General features: G+C 44.1%; 1 protein-coding gene across 2 annotated transcripts; it reads right to left on the bottom strand.

The window, feature by feature from the left end:
* Positions 1 to 95: 95 nt before the first annotated feature.
* On the bottom strand, positions 96 to 7,993 carry LOC119356656 (S-locus-specific glycoprotein S13-like). 2 transcript variants are annotated; one of them, XM_037623639.1, is made up of 7 exons: positions 5,665 to 7,993; positions 2,081 to 2,218; positions 1,796 to 1,974; positions 1,417 to 1,633; positions 1,074 to 1,299; positions 790 to 922; positions 96 to 594 (listed from the first exon to the last, which is right to left on the bottom strand). In XM_037623639.1, the coding sequence occupies exons 1-7, from the start codon at positions 6,971 to 6,973 to the stop codon at positions 313 to 315; spliced, it is 2,484 nt and encodes an 827-aa protein (XP_037479536.1). In that variant the 5' UTR covers positions 6,974 to 7,993; the 3' UTR covers positions 96 to 312. The 2 variants fall into 2 exon arrangements, with proteins under 2 accessions (XP_037479536.1, XP_037479535.1); XM_037623638.1 differs by having other exon boundaries at positions 97 to 594; positions 1,796 to 1,977.
* Positions 7,994 to 12,844: the final 4,851 nt, after the last annotated feature.

The following is a 12,844-nucleotide window of genomic DNA, read 5'->3' on the forward strand; positions in this document are numbered from 1 at the left end:
GACGGGAGCGCCGGGGGAGGGGGAGGAGGAGTGTGATCTGTGCTACACCAAGTGTGTTAATTATCGAAAGTTCCACCCATCATGTCGTAATTTGAACAAATACCCGGAAAGGAAAATGAAAACGAAGGCAGCATCCAGTGTTAAGAGACAAAGTTAGAATGCTGCAACTGTCTGAATAATATTCCTCTTGCACGCACTCTCACCGTGTCACCCTGATAAGCTGAAACGCAATGGAGGAGGCGCTCAAACGTGAAAGGATTTCATTTTCGTACCAAGATATCACAAACTGTTCAAGTGATGGATGGTCACGACTCACAAGGTCCGGCTCGGACCGGGGGTGTCATTTGACATCGGCTGTGCGCGAGGGCCAGCTCCGCTATTGGCCGTGGGGTTGCCTGGCATGCGGAGCTGTGTGCCGGTGTTTGTTAGCATTGCCACAACTTCAGGCATGGCAGGCCTCTGTTCAGGCAAATGCTGCACGCAGAGAAGGCCAATATGGATGCACCTGGCCAGCACTGAAAAGGCCTCTTCAGGTTCACCCACTTGCGGATCAAGAAGCTCCCCGATCTCGCATTGCTTCCACGATTCCCAGACCTGCAAAAGAAAGAAATGCACCGTCATACAGCGTCGCGCTCATTTTTCGATATGGCCATGTTCGGAATGCGTGGAACGTGTGTTGGGGTATCCGCTGAGTTCATACTCACTGGTGCTCGTTTCAGTGGGAAGAAATTAGAAGACGTGTACTTATTATTTATTTTGGAACTTAGAAAAGGTGTACTTGGTACTTACTTGAGGAAGGAACACCGGCTCATCTTTTTTTCTTTTGCCTCTGACTATCTCCAGCAAGACAACTCCGAAGCTGTATACATCACACTTGTCTGTCAGGGTCCCTTCCCCTGCATATTCTGGAGCCACATATCCCCTTCATTTAGCAACAAAAAAGAAAATGGAGTTAATTGAGGTCTCTCCTGGACGCTGCGAAACAGGAACAGAAACATCCATAGCTGTTGGCCAACTAGCTAGACTTGAATTTGGAACAGCTAATAGGTGAGGATTTGAGATTTCAAACGTACGCTGTCTGCACCAACGTCTGATTTGTCGGGTCCTCAATTAACGTCTTAGCAGTGCCAAAGTCTGCTATCTTAGGTTCCAATGTGTCATTCAGAAGTATATTGCCAGGTTTTAGATCCCTGTGAATGACTCCCTCGCCGTGAAGCCATTCCAGACCCACCGCGATCCCACGAATTATTTTTACTCTTTGCGCCCAATTCAGCAAGGAGCGGAGGCTGCTATCTTCTCCTGACAGTTGCTAATAGGCGTGTGAGGCAGAAAAACAGATAGGAATAGCAAGTTGTGTCTTACACGTTTCTACATGTAATGCATGATAAATTAGATGTCATGCAATGCAGTGATTACCAAATATGTAGAGATTCAAACTCCTGTTCCTCATGAACTCGTAGACAAGTATGCACTCAGCATTTTCTTGGCAATAACAGAGAAGCTTAACAAGATTGGCATGCGTGAACCTTGACATCAGTACTATTTCCCTTGCATAATCCCCCTTCATTTTCTCGCTAAGACTATCTTGTTTGAGCCTCTTTACAGCAACCGTTCCATAACAATCTAGCTCCCCCTGGTGATTGTACAATGAAGTGTTATGATGTAGATTCCACGGATATACTGAAGGGTGCAGATGGGATGACTGAAACTCTGAATTCAAACTCTTTTGTGTGTACTGTGTAGTCAATGCGTGACAAGTTGTCAGTTCATACTATGTACAGGAAATAATTAACACCTTGTAGATGACACTAAATCCGCCTTTGCCAATGATATTTGCTTCGGAGAAATTTCCTGTAGCCTGTACTACAGCATGAAGACCGACTGCAGGAAAGGACGTCGTGAGTAACGCAAGATTCGGAGGAGCGACATTTTCTTCAACCCTTGGAGCATTGTCTACAACCCTTGGAGGATTGTCTACTGCAAAGAAAATTGCCTTGTCAGGTTGTTTCTATCCTTTTTCGCAATGCTACAACCAAGAAATATGAACGGAACCATTGTGTCTATATAGTTGAAATTTTACCTGATATTCTTTCTCTGTTCCATCGTCTCCTCCAGGGGGAAAACCAGAAAGCAACGAGAGCCAGAATTATAGTGACCAGGGGCACTGTTACACCAATAACAATCCCAGTAGGAAACGACTTGGGTGGCTGCGCTTCACCTGTGACAGTTCTGCATTATTGCTTCGGCGAAAATGTGTTGCATTATATTGCACATGTAGGTAAGAACAATCCAGCAAACGGCAAGACCAGAGAGGAGGGTAAACCAGATTTAAGCATGCACATTATTAGTGGAGGTATGTGTCAGTTCAGTTTGTGCAACAACCTAGCTAGTGCGGTATGGGACATGTTACGGAACTTGAACCTCGAAATGCGTACCATTTATGGCATACTTACTTGCTTTTAACTGCTTCTATAAAGCTACTCCTTTTACTTATTACACAAATTGTCACCCCTAAAATGAAAGTTATAATGTTTTCCAAGAGGACATCTTCGTTCACCAGTCCTGCTCGTAGGAAGAAGGAAGATGCCGTGACAAGCTATATATGGATGAGTCCATGTAATGGGAGTTTGAGTGATTTCTGTTCTAGGTATTTTTGTTTCTGTGATTTCTGATCTATCCATCTATTATGAAGTGAGTCCTGCTAAACAAATACGGGAAAAACAAATCAATAGCCAATGACCTTGCCTCATTTGCCCCTTTTGTAGGTAAGCAATCCTCCTCCTTCTCAGGTTCCCGTCTCCTACATGGGACATATATCTATCAGCCTCCTGATCTTGCCCTTCTCTGTTCTCTCCCTCCCTCTCAATTCCCCATAAATTTCTCAATGATATGTGTTGCTGCGGTTGATGTACATACGTTCAACTCATATTCTTGCAAGAAGGTTTGATTTACCTTTTATTTGCGGGGCAGCTACCAGAACATCTCAGGCTGTAGTGGCTTGACAACTGAAACCCCCAATCCATCTAATGTTTCTTTGCGCAGATGTCCATGTTTTAATCTATGTCGGCAAGGTCTTTGATGAAAATGGTGGTTGAAAATAAATCAAGGTAATCTTTATTCTCCACTGCCAATATGTCTTTTGAAACTTTGATGCAGTCACTGATAACAAGTTCATTAGTTCATATAGCAGGCCATTATTTGCATTTTTGAAAGAAAAAAAACCTATTCAATAAGTTTATGATCCATATTTATCTTAAGAATACCCAATTACGTTTCATAAGAATATTATCCTCTGTCTCTTCTTGATAGGTATGATATATTGCTATCTTCATAATCTTTGGCATTATATAGATTGAACTACCAGTTCTGTCGCAGTTCACCATTCGTACAATAGCTGATTTTGTTGAGAAAAGCGTTGTTTTATACTTGAATTGCTATCTGCCCTATGTGCAGATTCTTTTTGAGTATCTATCGACAAGTTGTACGGTAAAAAGTAAAGTAGGCCAGCGATCTTACTTAACTATATACTATTGTCACCTGCCATTATTTTCCTAAGTCTGATGCATACATCCAAGAAGCGTGAAGTGTTTCCCTAGTGCTAAATATATTGATGCACAGGTGTCTTATGTCCAGTCTTATTCCTGCTTATATCTTATTTACAGTAACATCATGTACTAAGTCGTCTCTCTTTTGTATCAGCTACCCTGCATCTCCTTCACAGTAACATTGTAGGTGAAGCTCCGCGAACAAAGATTGAAGCACGCGGTTTTTCTGCGATCTGGAACATGTCACTCCAACACTTCTATGCTTTTCAGAGATTATGTTCCAGTCAGGTTTTTCAGTCAGGTGTGGTGATGCTAAAGTGGTGGCCATTTCACCTAATCGGCTTGGAAGTTTACTCTACATAGAAAATACCCGGCCCTTTAGCCTTGGGGGTGGGTAGGACAAAGTAGATGGTGGACGGGTGGGGCAGAACAGGACACAGAAAAAGCAAAATCGATTGAGACCAGGGAACCTAACTCAATAACAAGCTACACATATGTCATTGCGCCATTGTGTGACTGGTGATAAGACAGTCCCTATTCTTTTTTATTGTTCCGGTTGTTTGTTGTATATGTACTTGTATCCTAAGATCTGGACCAATATCTCCCCTCGCAACAAATCATGCGTATTAAATTGATTTGTATGTATGGAATTCGGCTATCCCATTCATTTAAAAAAAAAATTGACATCCTGTTTTGTTTTGGATCTGTATCTATCTTTGTACAATATATAAAGTTCGCTTAATCTGATTTCATTGTCATACATCAATGATAACAATTTCCTATAGATGTATGTGAGTGATAACCTAACTAATAGGCCATTGCCTATTATAATGATCAGGATTACTACAACTCAGCCTGAGAGCATTTAAACTATCGTCCTCAAGTGCTATCTTAACTGATCTATGAGCTTCAGAGTTGTGATCCCTGGTGATATGGAATACTTGAACAAAGTAAGATTTGTAATGGCACAAAAATCTACTAGAAGGCACCTCCCAATGTCCAGGAGCAACCATGGCAAGGGGTAGATTATGTATGGGGATAGCGGCTTCCTGAAGATGTATGCTTGACGTAATGATGGCAGCAAGTTTTAGTCCCTATGCTTCCCGCCCATGATGTCTGTTGTAAGTGTGTTTGCATTGCCAAGGAGTGCTTGCATGGCCAAACAGTTCTGGTCCACGAATTTCATTACTGTCCATAAATCATAAGTCTAATTATTGTTGCAACTTTGTGATGATACTTGGAAGAATGAATGCCTTACTATAATTTTTCTTTGGTTGACAAGCTTTCTGTAATTTGCGAGATTGAAACAATATAGAGCTATCATTTTGCAAATGTAGTTTGCCTGAGCTCACAAGCATCCCACTTCAGCGGTAAAATTCATTTCCTTCTCATATCTTATTTGCCCTTTAGGAGTACACTTCAACCGTTTTTAGAACTTGATATACTAATTTCCCGCAGCAACGCGAAGGGTGTTATCTAATATGATTAACACTGTAGTTTTTCTCATTTCCTCTACGAAATGAAGCGTTTCAAGGGACGATTGTTTATATAAAAAAGAGACTAGAAGGGACTAGCCCCTATGGAGATTTATTGAAAAAACCACCGATCCATGAAAAAATGCGCAGTTCTTTAGGTCTGTTGTCCATGAAAAAACCATCATGCAAGTTCAAAATTACCACTGATCCATGATTAACATCTTTAGAATTGACCACCTTAGTTGCTATAGCATGCACCAAATTAAATATTTAGTTAAATGTTGACAATCTAGCTACGAGTTGGAGTTCTATATGATATTTAGTTAAAATTAATATTTCCAGTCTCAAAGCTAGATGGGTGGAGATCAGATGTGGGAAAGGAGGGCATCCATGTTGTACTTCTCAAGAGCACCCCTAAGTTAGCAGCACCAGAAATCTGATTTGAAAGAGAGTGGATTTTCTAAACCCTGAACTGAAAGGTAACGAAACAACTTTTTTTGAGCAACCTTGCAGAATCACCCCCTTTTTGAGGAGGTGAATTGCAGCGGTTGGTTTCTTTAAAGAGCAATAAAACCAAATAAACTGCATTACTAATTGTTTCAAAGGTAAAAAAACATCCTTGCAAAAAAAAAGTGTAGTAGTACCTAATTCTGACTTGGCTGATCTCAGAAACAGGCTTTGCCCCCCATCTACATGCCGGAGGTCCATGAGGTCCTCTCTCCAGATGATGCAGCCTGTTCCAGTGCCTCCTCCTTTGAGATCCAATGGAGCATACGCCAGACAAGAACAGTTGGCCAGGCACCTCGTCCTGCACTCCTCCAACGTGATGCTAGCATCCACTGATGCGTTGTGCGTGTCAGGAAGCTTCACTCCCTGCATCACAACAAAACCATCCGTGGTGGATATTCCATTACCACAGTCCAATGTCATATTTCGGCGGCAACCGTTGGAGGTGTCCCTCATCTTCCACTGCATGGGAGATGCTGGGCTGAACCCCCTGACGCAGCTGCAGAACGACGTCGACGGTGCACTGGCGTTGCACAGTCCAAATGCCCCACACCTGCCGTACTGGTCGCAGATGTCCCTCGGCCCTTGGAAGAAGATCTTCCACGCCCGACTGCTCCCGTCCCATACCAGGCGTCGGAATAATCCGTCGTCGGTCAGAACTAGACGTGAGAAGGGCGTTCCAGCCTTGGCGACATAGCCATAGGTTATCTCGCTTGGGCTGCTCGTCAATCGGTAGATGAACATGTCAGAATACGTGCCCATCTCCGTGACACCACTGAACCGTAGGCCGTTCCACGGTCCCGTGCGGTAAATCCTTTTGCCACCATCCAACATCACATTTTGTGGTACGCCCTCCGTGTCAGTGATGTAGCGAAAATTCCCTGTGGCAGGGTCGTCAGCCGAATGCCATGACGTGAGGTACCACTCTTCCCCGGTCCATAGGTTCTTGCCAATCTTCATGCCGGGCAGCAATGTGTTCGACGGGTGGTCAAACGACTGCCACGTGATGGCACCGCTGGCGTTCCCATCTCTCGAGACTAGGTTGCCGGACTCGAGCAGCTGCACAGTCGTTGAGGCAGTGCCTGTCGTGTTTGAAGACCACACGACCTGGCCGGAGCTATCAATCAAGAGAAGGTTTCCCCTGTCACTGATCATCAGCGCCCCGCGAGCATCAGTGAGAGGACGGTCTCTGTTGGCTACCCAACAGATGGCGTCCTCATCCATGGAGAACCAAATCCCAAGGTATCTCTTGCCTAGCATCCCAGGAGGGAAGAAACCCAGGGTGAATGACCCACCAGCTGAGACAAGGGTCCCACCGTCGGTGATGTTGCGGGCCTTGTCGAGGATGTCAGATCCAGGATTCGCGGCAGAGGCTGTGGAAACAAGGAGGAATGGAACGACGATAAGCAGGAGGCTGTGGAGGTGTGGCTGATTCTTTGACCACATGATGGCTGGTGTTTCTTGTCCCGGGATCTGGGGCAAAAGACTACTCGAACAAGGTAACTAGGCTAGCCGCCGGTCTGCATATACCCGGCCTTATACATTTTTCGTGTGTTTGGATGTGTCTGGCCTAATTTGGTGCTTGAATCATCCGAAGGGGCAGTGGCAGAATTATGCACTTGTAGAGGATAAACATTATCCAGTGGCTGGTCTTGGGTAGGAAGTAAGGACGGCGCCTTGTCACGGCAATCTTTTATCCTTGATTGACATCAACCGTGTCTACATTGAACGGTTCTTGGAAGGTTGGAAGAAACTTCAAGGAACTTGTTCACCAACCGATTGGTTCACCATATAAAATAAAATTTTATTAAGAAATAAGAATTAACAACTCCCCTTTTTGATTAAAAAAAGCCAACTCCAGCAAGAAACTTGCCTGGCAAGAAACTTTTGAGCACCAGCATTGACAGATTCTTCAGTACATTCGTACCAAGCATGTCAGACAAGACGAGGTGTCAAGGTGAACGACACGATGCAAGGTACCGCTCGCTTCATCCCAGGACACATGGTGTTCTGTTTGATCAACAGATCACCGAACGACTGCAACTACTGATCCCGTTTGCTGCATTTTGTATGACCCTCCAGATAAAAATATCGGTACACCAACTACAAGCAAAGTCAGAGGTTTGAACACGTCCTGATCGGGTCTCCTCCCTAGATGGAAGGCCATGTTGAGCTGTTTGCTGCATTTCTCTAATGGCCGCGCATACCGGTTACAGAGAACAGCACTTTAGATGCAATTTGTGGCTCGCAATTTCGAATTCTTAGCAAGGCTGGTAGGACATTTCAGATCTAGCCTGTTGACCAATTCATTGTTTTGGTTTAGGCAACTCCATGGATAAAACTGGCTGGGCAACAAGCCTTTGAGCAGCGCTGGCATCGACAGATTCTAGTTTTTTAAACAGTTCAAACCAATAATGCTTCATAATCTAGTTTTTTTTTTTCACACGATAGTGGAGATAAAATATGACATACCGTGTGGGGTGTGGATCACTGCATCTGGAACTTGGGGTGGATTCCCTGAATGTCCGAAGCTGGAGATGCATCCGGAGGTTGGGCATGAAAGCGTCGGCGTCCGTCAGGTGCTGGGACTACCTGCCACCACCGCCGAGGCCAGGCACACCCCGTCGGCACGGCGGAAGGCCACTGGGAGGACGCGAAGGCCCGGGAAGGACTAGTTGGTTGCCGTGGGGAATTGGGGGCAGCAGAGGAGGCCGGCGAGTGGCGGCCGCCGCCCCCAGATCCCGTCGACGACGCCCCGCCGTCACTGGAGGTCCAGATCCCCGTACGTGTCGATGAAGATGGCGCTGGTGGGGGCCGGCCGCGTGCCGGTGGCGTATGGCCCGTCGCCGCCACCGTTGGCCACCGTGGCAAATCCTCCATCCCTGTCTCCTCCCGTCGCGGAACGAAGTAGCCCAAGAAACTGGGGGAGTAGCACATGGAGTTGTTCGGCGGGGGGCGGTAGCCGTCGTTCCTGACCGCCGCCGGCGAATGGGGGCACTGATGTCGTGCGGCCGCACGTGCGAATGGAGGGCTGGGGAAGAAGCAGGCTGAGGGGGCCGAATGGGCTTTGGGGGGGACTGAATCCAGCCCATATCCCAATAAAAAAAGCGCAATACTGTGTGAGCTCCTGTTCCGCATGTCGAACAACTATCCAAAAACACTGTTTGTGAATTTACTAAAAAATGCATCCGAATTTGAAACTATTCATAATTTAGAAAACTGTTCATGAATTCTAGAAAGAAATAGAAAAATGGAAGAACATCAGCAAAATAAAACACATGGAAAAAAAGTTAAGACCGGTCGGAAGGTTCAAAAACCTTCCAAAAAGGCAAGGGAAGGCTGCTACCCACCGACCCTACGAGCGGATCAGGATCGCGAGCTCTATGTCTTAAGCGAGACAGAAGCTACTCTCGCGTCAAGTATATGCACTGACGGGCTGGCCCACTAGCGCAGTTAAAAGAAGTTAAAAGAATAAAGGAGTGAAAAGGGCCCCGAGCGGAATGATAATAGATACTCTTAGTTAGAATGAGGTGCTGCTAGCCACAAAGTACTCGTCGATTTGGTGTTCGACTACTAGGGCGCGACCGACTTGAACAAAACGACCCGGGTTTCCACATGCTTTCCGGGTTTTTTTTTGTTTTAGTTTTTTTCCCTTTTCTCTCTCTGTTTTTTTATTCTTTCACCATTTATATTGGTTTTTTCTTTCCTTTTTCTTTGTTTTCTTTGTTTCATCCTCGGTTTTCAATAGCTATTTTCGTTTCTTTCCTTTTTCTTTGGTTTTATTTGTTTGTTTCTCGTTTTTCATCTATTTTCTTTTGTTTTCCCTCGGGTTTCATTGTTTTTCTACATATATCTAATACATTTTTCTATTATGCATACAACATTTTTTTAATACAGGTCAACAGTTTTTTAAAACATTTCACATTTTAAATGCTTGTTTAACATTTTTAAAATATACTTGTTAAACATTTTTCTCAAATGCTTGATTAATTTTTTTATGTACATGATAAAAAAATTCATCATTTTTTAATACATTGTCAACATTTTTTCTATACACATTTAATATTTTTTAAATGCTTGATAAACATTTTTCAAATAGTTGTTCAACATGTTTTTAAATGCTTGATTAACATTTTATATATACATTATCAAGTTCTTTTATGATTTTTAATAAATGGTCAACATTTTTTGTATACACATTTATCATTTTTAAGTGCTTGAATAACATTTTAAAAATAATTGTTCAACATATTTTCAAATGCTTGATTAAGATTTCTGAAAGACAAGTTTAACATTTTTTAATACATGGTCAACATTTTTTCTAGACACATTTAACATTTTTCAAATACAAGTTTAACATGTTTTGGATACACGGTCAACATATTTTCCATATTATTTTAACATTTTTCAAACACTTGTTCAACATTGTTTTCGAATTCTTGGATTAACATCTTATAAATACATGATCTACATTTTTTGTATACATATTTTCACGTTGTATTTTTTTGTATACACATTAATCATTTTTAAATGTTTGATTAAATTTTTAAATGTTTTATGTGAAGTATTTTTTGTAATATAGAATATCTGAGAATATAAATAAAGTAAAATAAAACAAAAAAGGAAAACATGGTCACGCCTTGGCGATGGCCTTCCTCCTCAAGCAGCCTGCGGTCAAGGTCGTTCAGGTTCAGACAGAAGCTTTCTCCGGCTGTCCAGTACGTTGAGCACGGCAGCGTCGGTGATAAGGGTCATCTGCATTCTTTGGTGCACCTTGTTGTTGCCGCTGGCAGATCACAAGGGCAAAGGTGGTTGGTGGTGGCGCCTTGGGACTTAGATCGGTTAGCCGATGCTTGTCACTTGGCTACAGGTGGTTCATCCCATCCATGCGAGGGGGTGATTTTTGTCTTGACCGTGGCGACACAGTTTGGCCACTCGAGCGGCAGATTGCGGTGGCCATTCAAGGGTCTTCATGAGAATTTTTTTTCTTTAGATCAGATGGTTGCTGCCAGCAGCTTGCACCGGCGAGGTTGTGTGATGTAACTGGAAGGCTCCATTGAGAGTTTCAGTGGCTCTGAATCCGGCCAATTTTGCATTCAGCGGTGAGATAAATTCTATGGATGGCGGCTTGACGCGGAGGAGATGGTTGTGCAGCAACAGTCATGCTGGAACGTAAAGACTGTGCCACACTTGTAGTTGCTGGGATCGCAGAAAGTGATGGCGACAACATGATGACTTCAATTTGGTGGTGCTTCTCGAGTACCCGGTCTCGAGTTCTGGGGTGAAAACCCTAGGTCTGACTCAAATTGGTTATACCTGGCGATGACAATGTTTTTGCGTCATTACCTGGATGAAGGCACTGCTCAGATGTGCTTGGACGTGTTCTTAGGGTGAAAAGCTAGAGTCTGGCCTTTGTTGGTTGGATCTAGTGACGACGACGTTTGAGCGTCGTTTTCTTCCTGAATGCGTCACTATTGTAGAAACTTTTTCATTGCGCTTGTACTGTCAAGAGATGGTTGGTACGGATATGAGTCCTGTATGACTTCGCTCTTTGCCGGTGTTTTTCTGTGTGTGTGTGTGTTGATATTGGTTGTGTACTTGTGTGCATACTGATTATACAGAGGTCGGATGTGTGTTTATTGTGATCGTATCCCCTTAGTGCTTCATTTTGAGTAAATAAAATCCAACCTTTGCCAAAAGAATCCAACACTGATGAAACAAAAAGACACAATCGACCATAAATAACCTGCTAGAGAAAAAATATATCCCACCAGTGAAGATCGGCATGGTGAAGATGTGCGTTAGCCTCTGGTTTCAGTTCGTAAGTACGAGAAATAATTCGCACCTTGGATGACGAACTGCTAAGTCCCCCTTTGCGAATGATATAGTCTACTTCGTAGAGATTTGCTGCATGTAGCATCTACTTTATTTGCCATGGTAGGAAAACCAACTGCTTGCTTTTTTTTTGAGGGGTAAAACCAACTGCTTGCTGCAGGGACAGACACAGACGGCATGGACGAAGCAGATTCTGAGCCAGGGAAAAGTCAATGCTGGGCCGTCGCCTGTAAGCACTTCCATTCTGCTTTTCTTTTTTTTTTGAGCGGTCAGCACTTCCATTCTGCTGCTAGGACGAACACCCAAAGAGTACAGGGCTACGGCCCAACCGTGGAGCCGCAGATGCAACGTTGTGTTTCGCCTTTGTTAGTACCATACCGCTTAGCTGGATCAAGCAGGGCTAGTTTATAAGTCGCTCTCCGGGCACTGTTAGCACACCACACGGCCGGTGTGGTCAGCCCTTCATATTAATGAGTATTTGAAATGATGTTTGTGGAGGAGAAAGAATAAGAAAAGAAACGAAATGTAGATATGTTGCATATTTGCACGCTTTACTGTTTGACTAACACACCGACACGGTGTGTGCTTGCTATTTTTTTCTTTCATAATTTAATCATGTTTTCCTCTTGAGACTGCACATATTAAAAATTACATTGCGTTCTTGGAACAACCAAACGATCACTGCGATGAAGCCGCTCCCGTGCCAAAGCCGACCCCTAAGGACCAACACCCCATCGCCACACTCATCGCCGTTCAACCCTCGAATCAATTTAAAGAACCTACCATCAAATCTTGCTGTCATGTACATATGATGAGAAATCCTGACCTTGTAGCCCAAGGAGCCGATAAGAATCTAAGCCAGAGCTCTGTCTAATGTGCCCCGACGAATGAGCTCGGCGAGGATTAGAGCAAAAGACCGACTCAAAGCTGAAGCGTTACCATCCGCCGTCCTTGCAAGGACGAAAAACATGACCCATCTACTAGCCCGAGCCGAGGCATTAGGATTCCCCTCTCGACATCGGCCGCCGGAGAGACATGCAGAGGGGGAGATGAATCCACAACCTCGCCGGCAAAGATCGTGAGGAGGAAGAATTAGCCCTAGGCTCCTTGTGGAAGGAGAAAGGAAGAGTTGACTGTATTCATTGACACCCGAAGCGAACCTGAACTCGGAAGTGATGGGATTTTCTTGGGGAGATCCATGTCAGTTATTATACACCAATGCTGCAAAACCTGCAATGCATCACTGGCATGCTACTTGTTCATCCAGTAGGCCTACATGTTCCATTTGCTACTGGGACTGTGGATCATATCATATTAGCATTGCCCAGTTGCCCACACAAGATTTACTCTCCTGACTTTGCACTGCACCAGTTCAGTTCGGGGCCTCCATCCTGAGAACCGGGCTCAGCTCTGAATAGTGTGCATGCGTACCATTTCACTTTGCTGTGTTTCAGTCTGCTCTTGTTTCCAAAACATTAAGGC

The sequence above is a fragment of the Triticum dicoccoides genome, chromosome 2A (assembly GCF_002162155.2).
Source record: "Triticum dicoccoides isolate Atlit2015 ecotype Zavitan chromosome 2A, WEW_v2.0, whole genome shotgun sequence".
Taxonomy (NCBI): Eukaryota; Viridiplantae; Streptophyta; class Magnoliopsida; order Poales; family Poaceae; genus Triticum; species Triticum dicoccoides.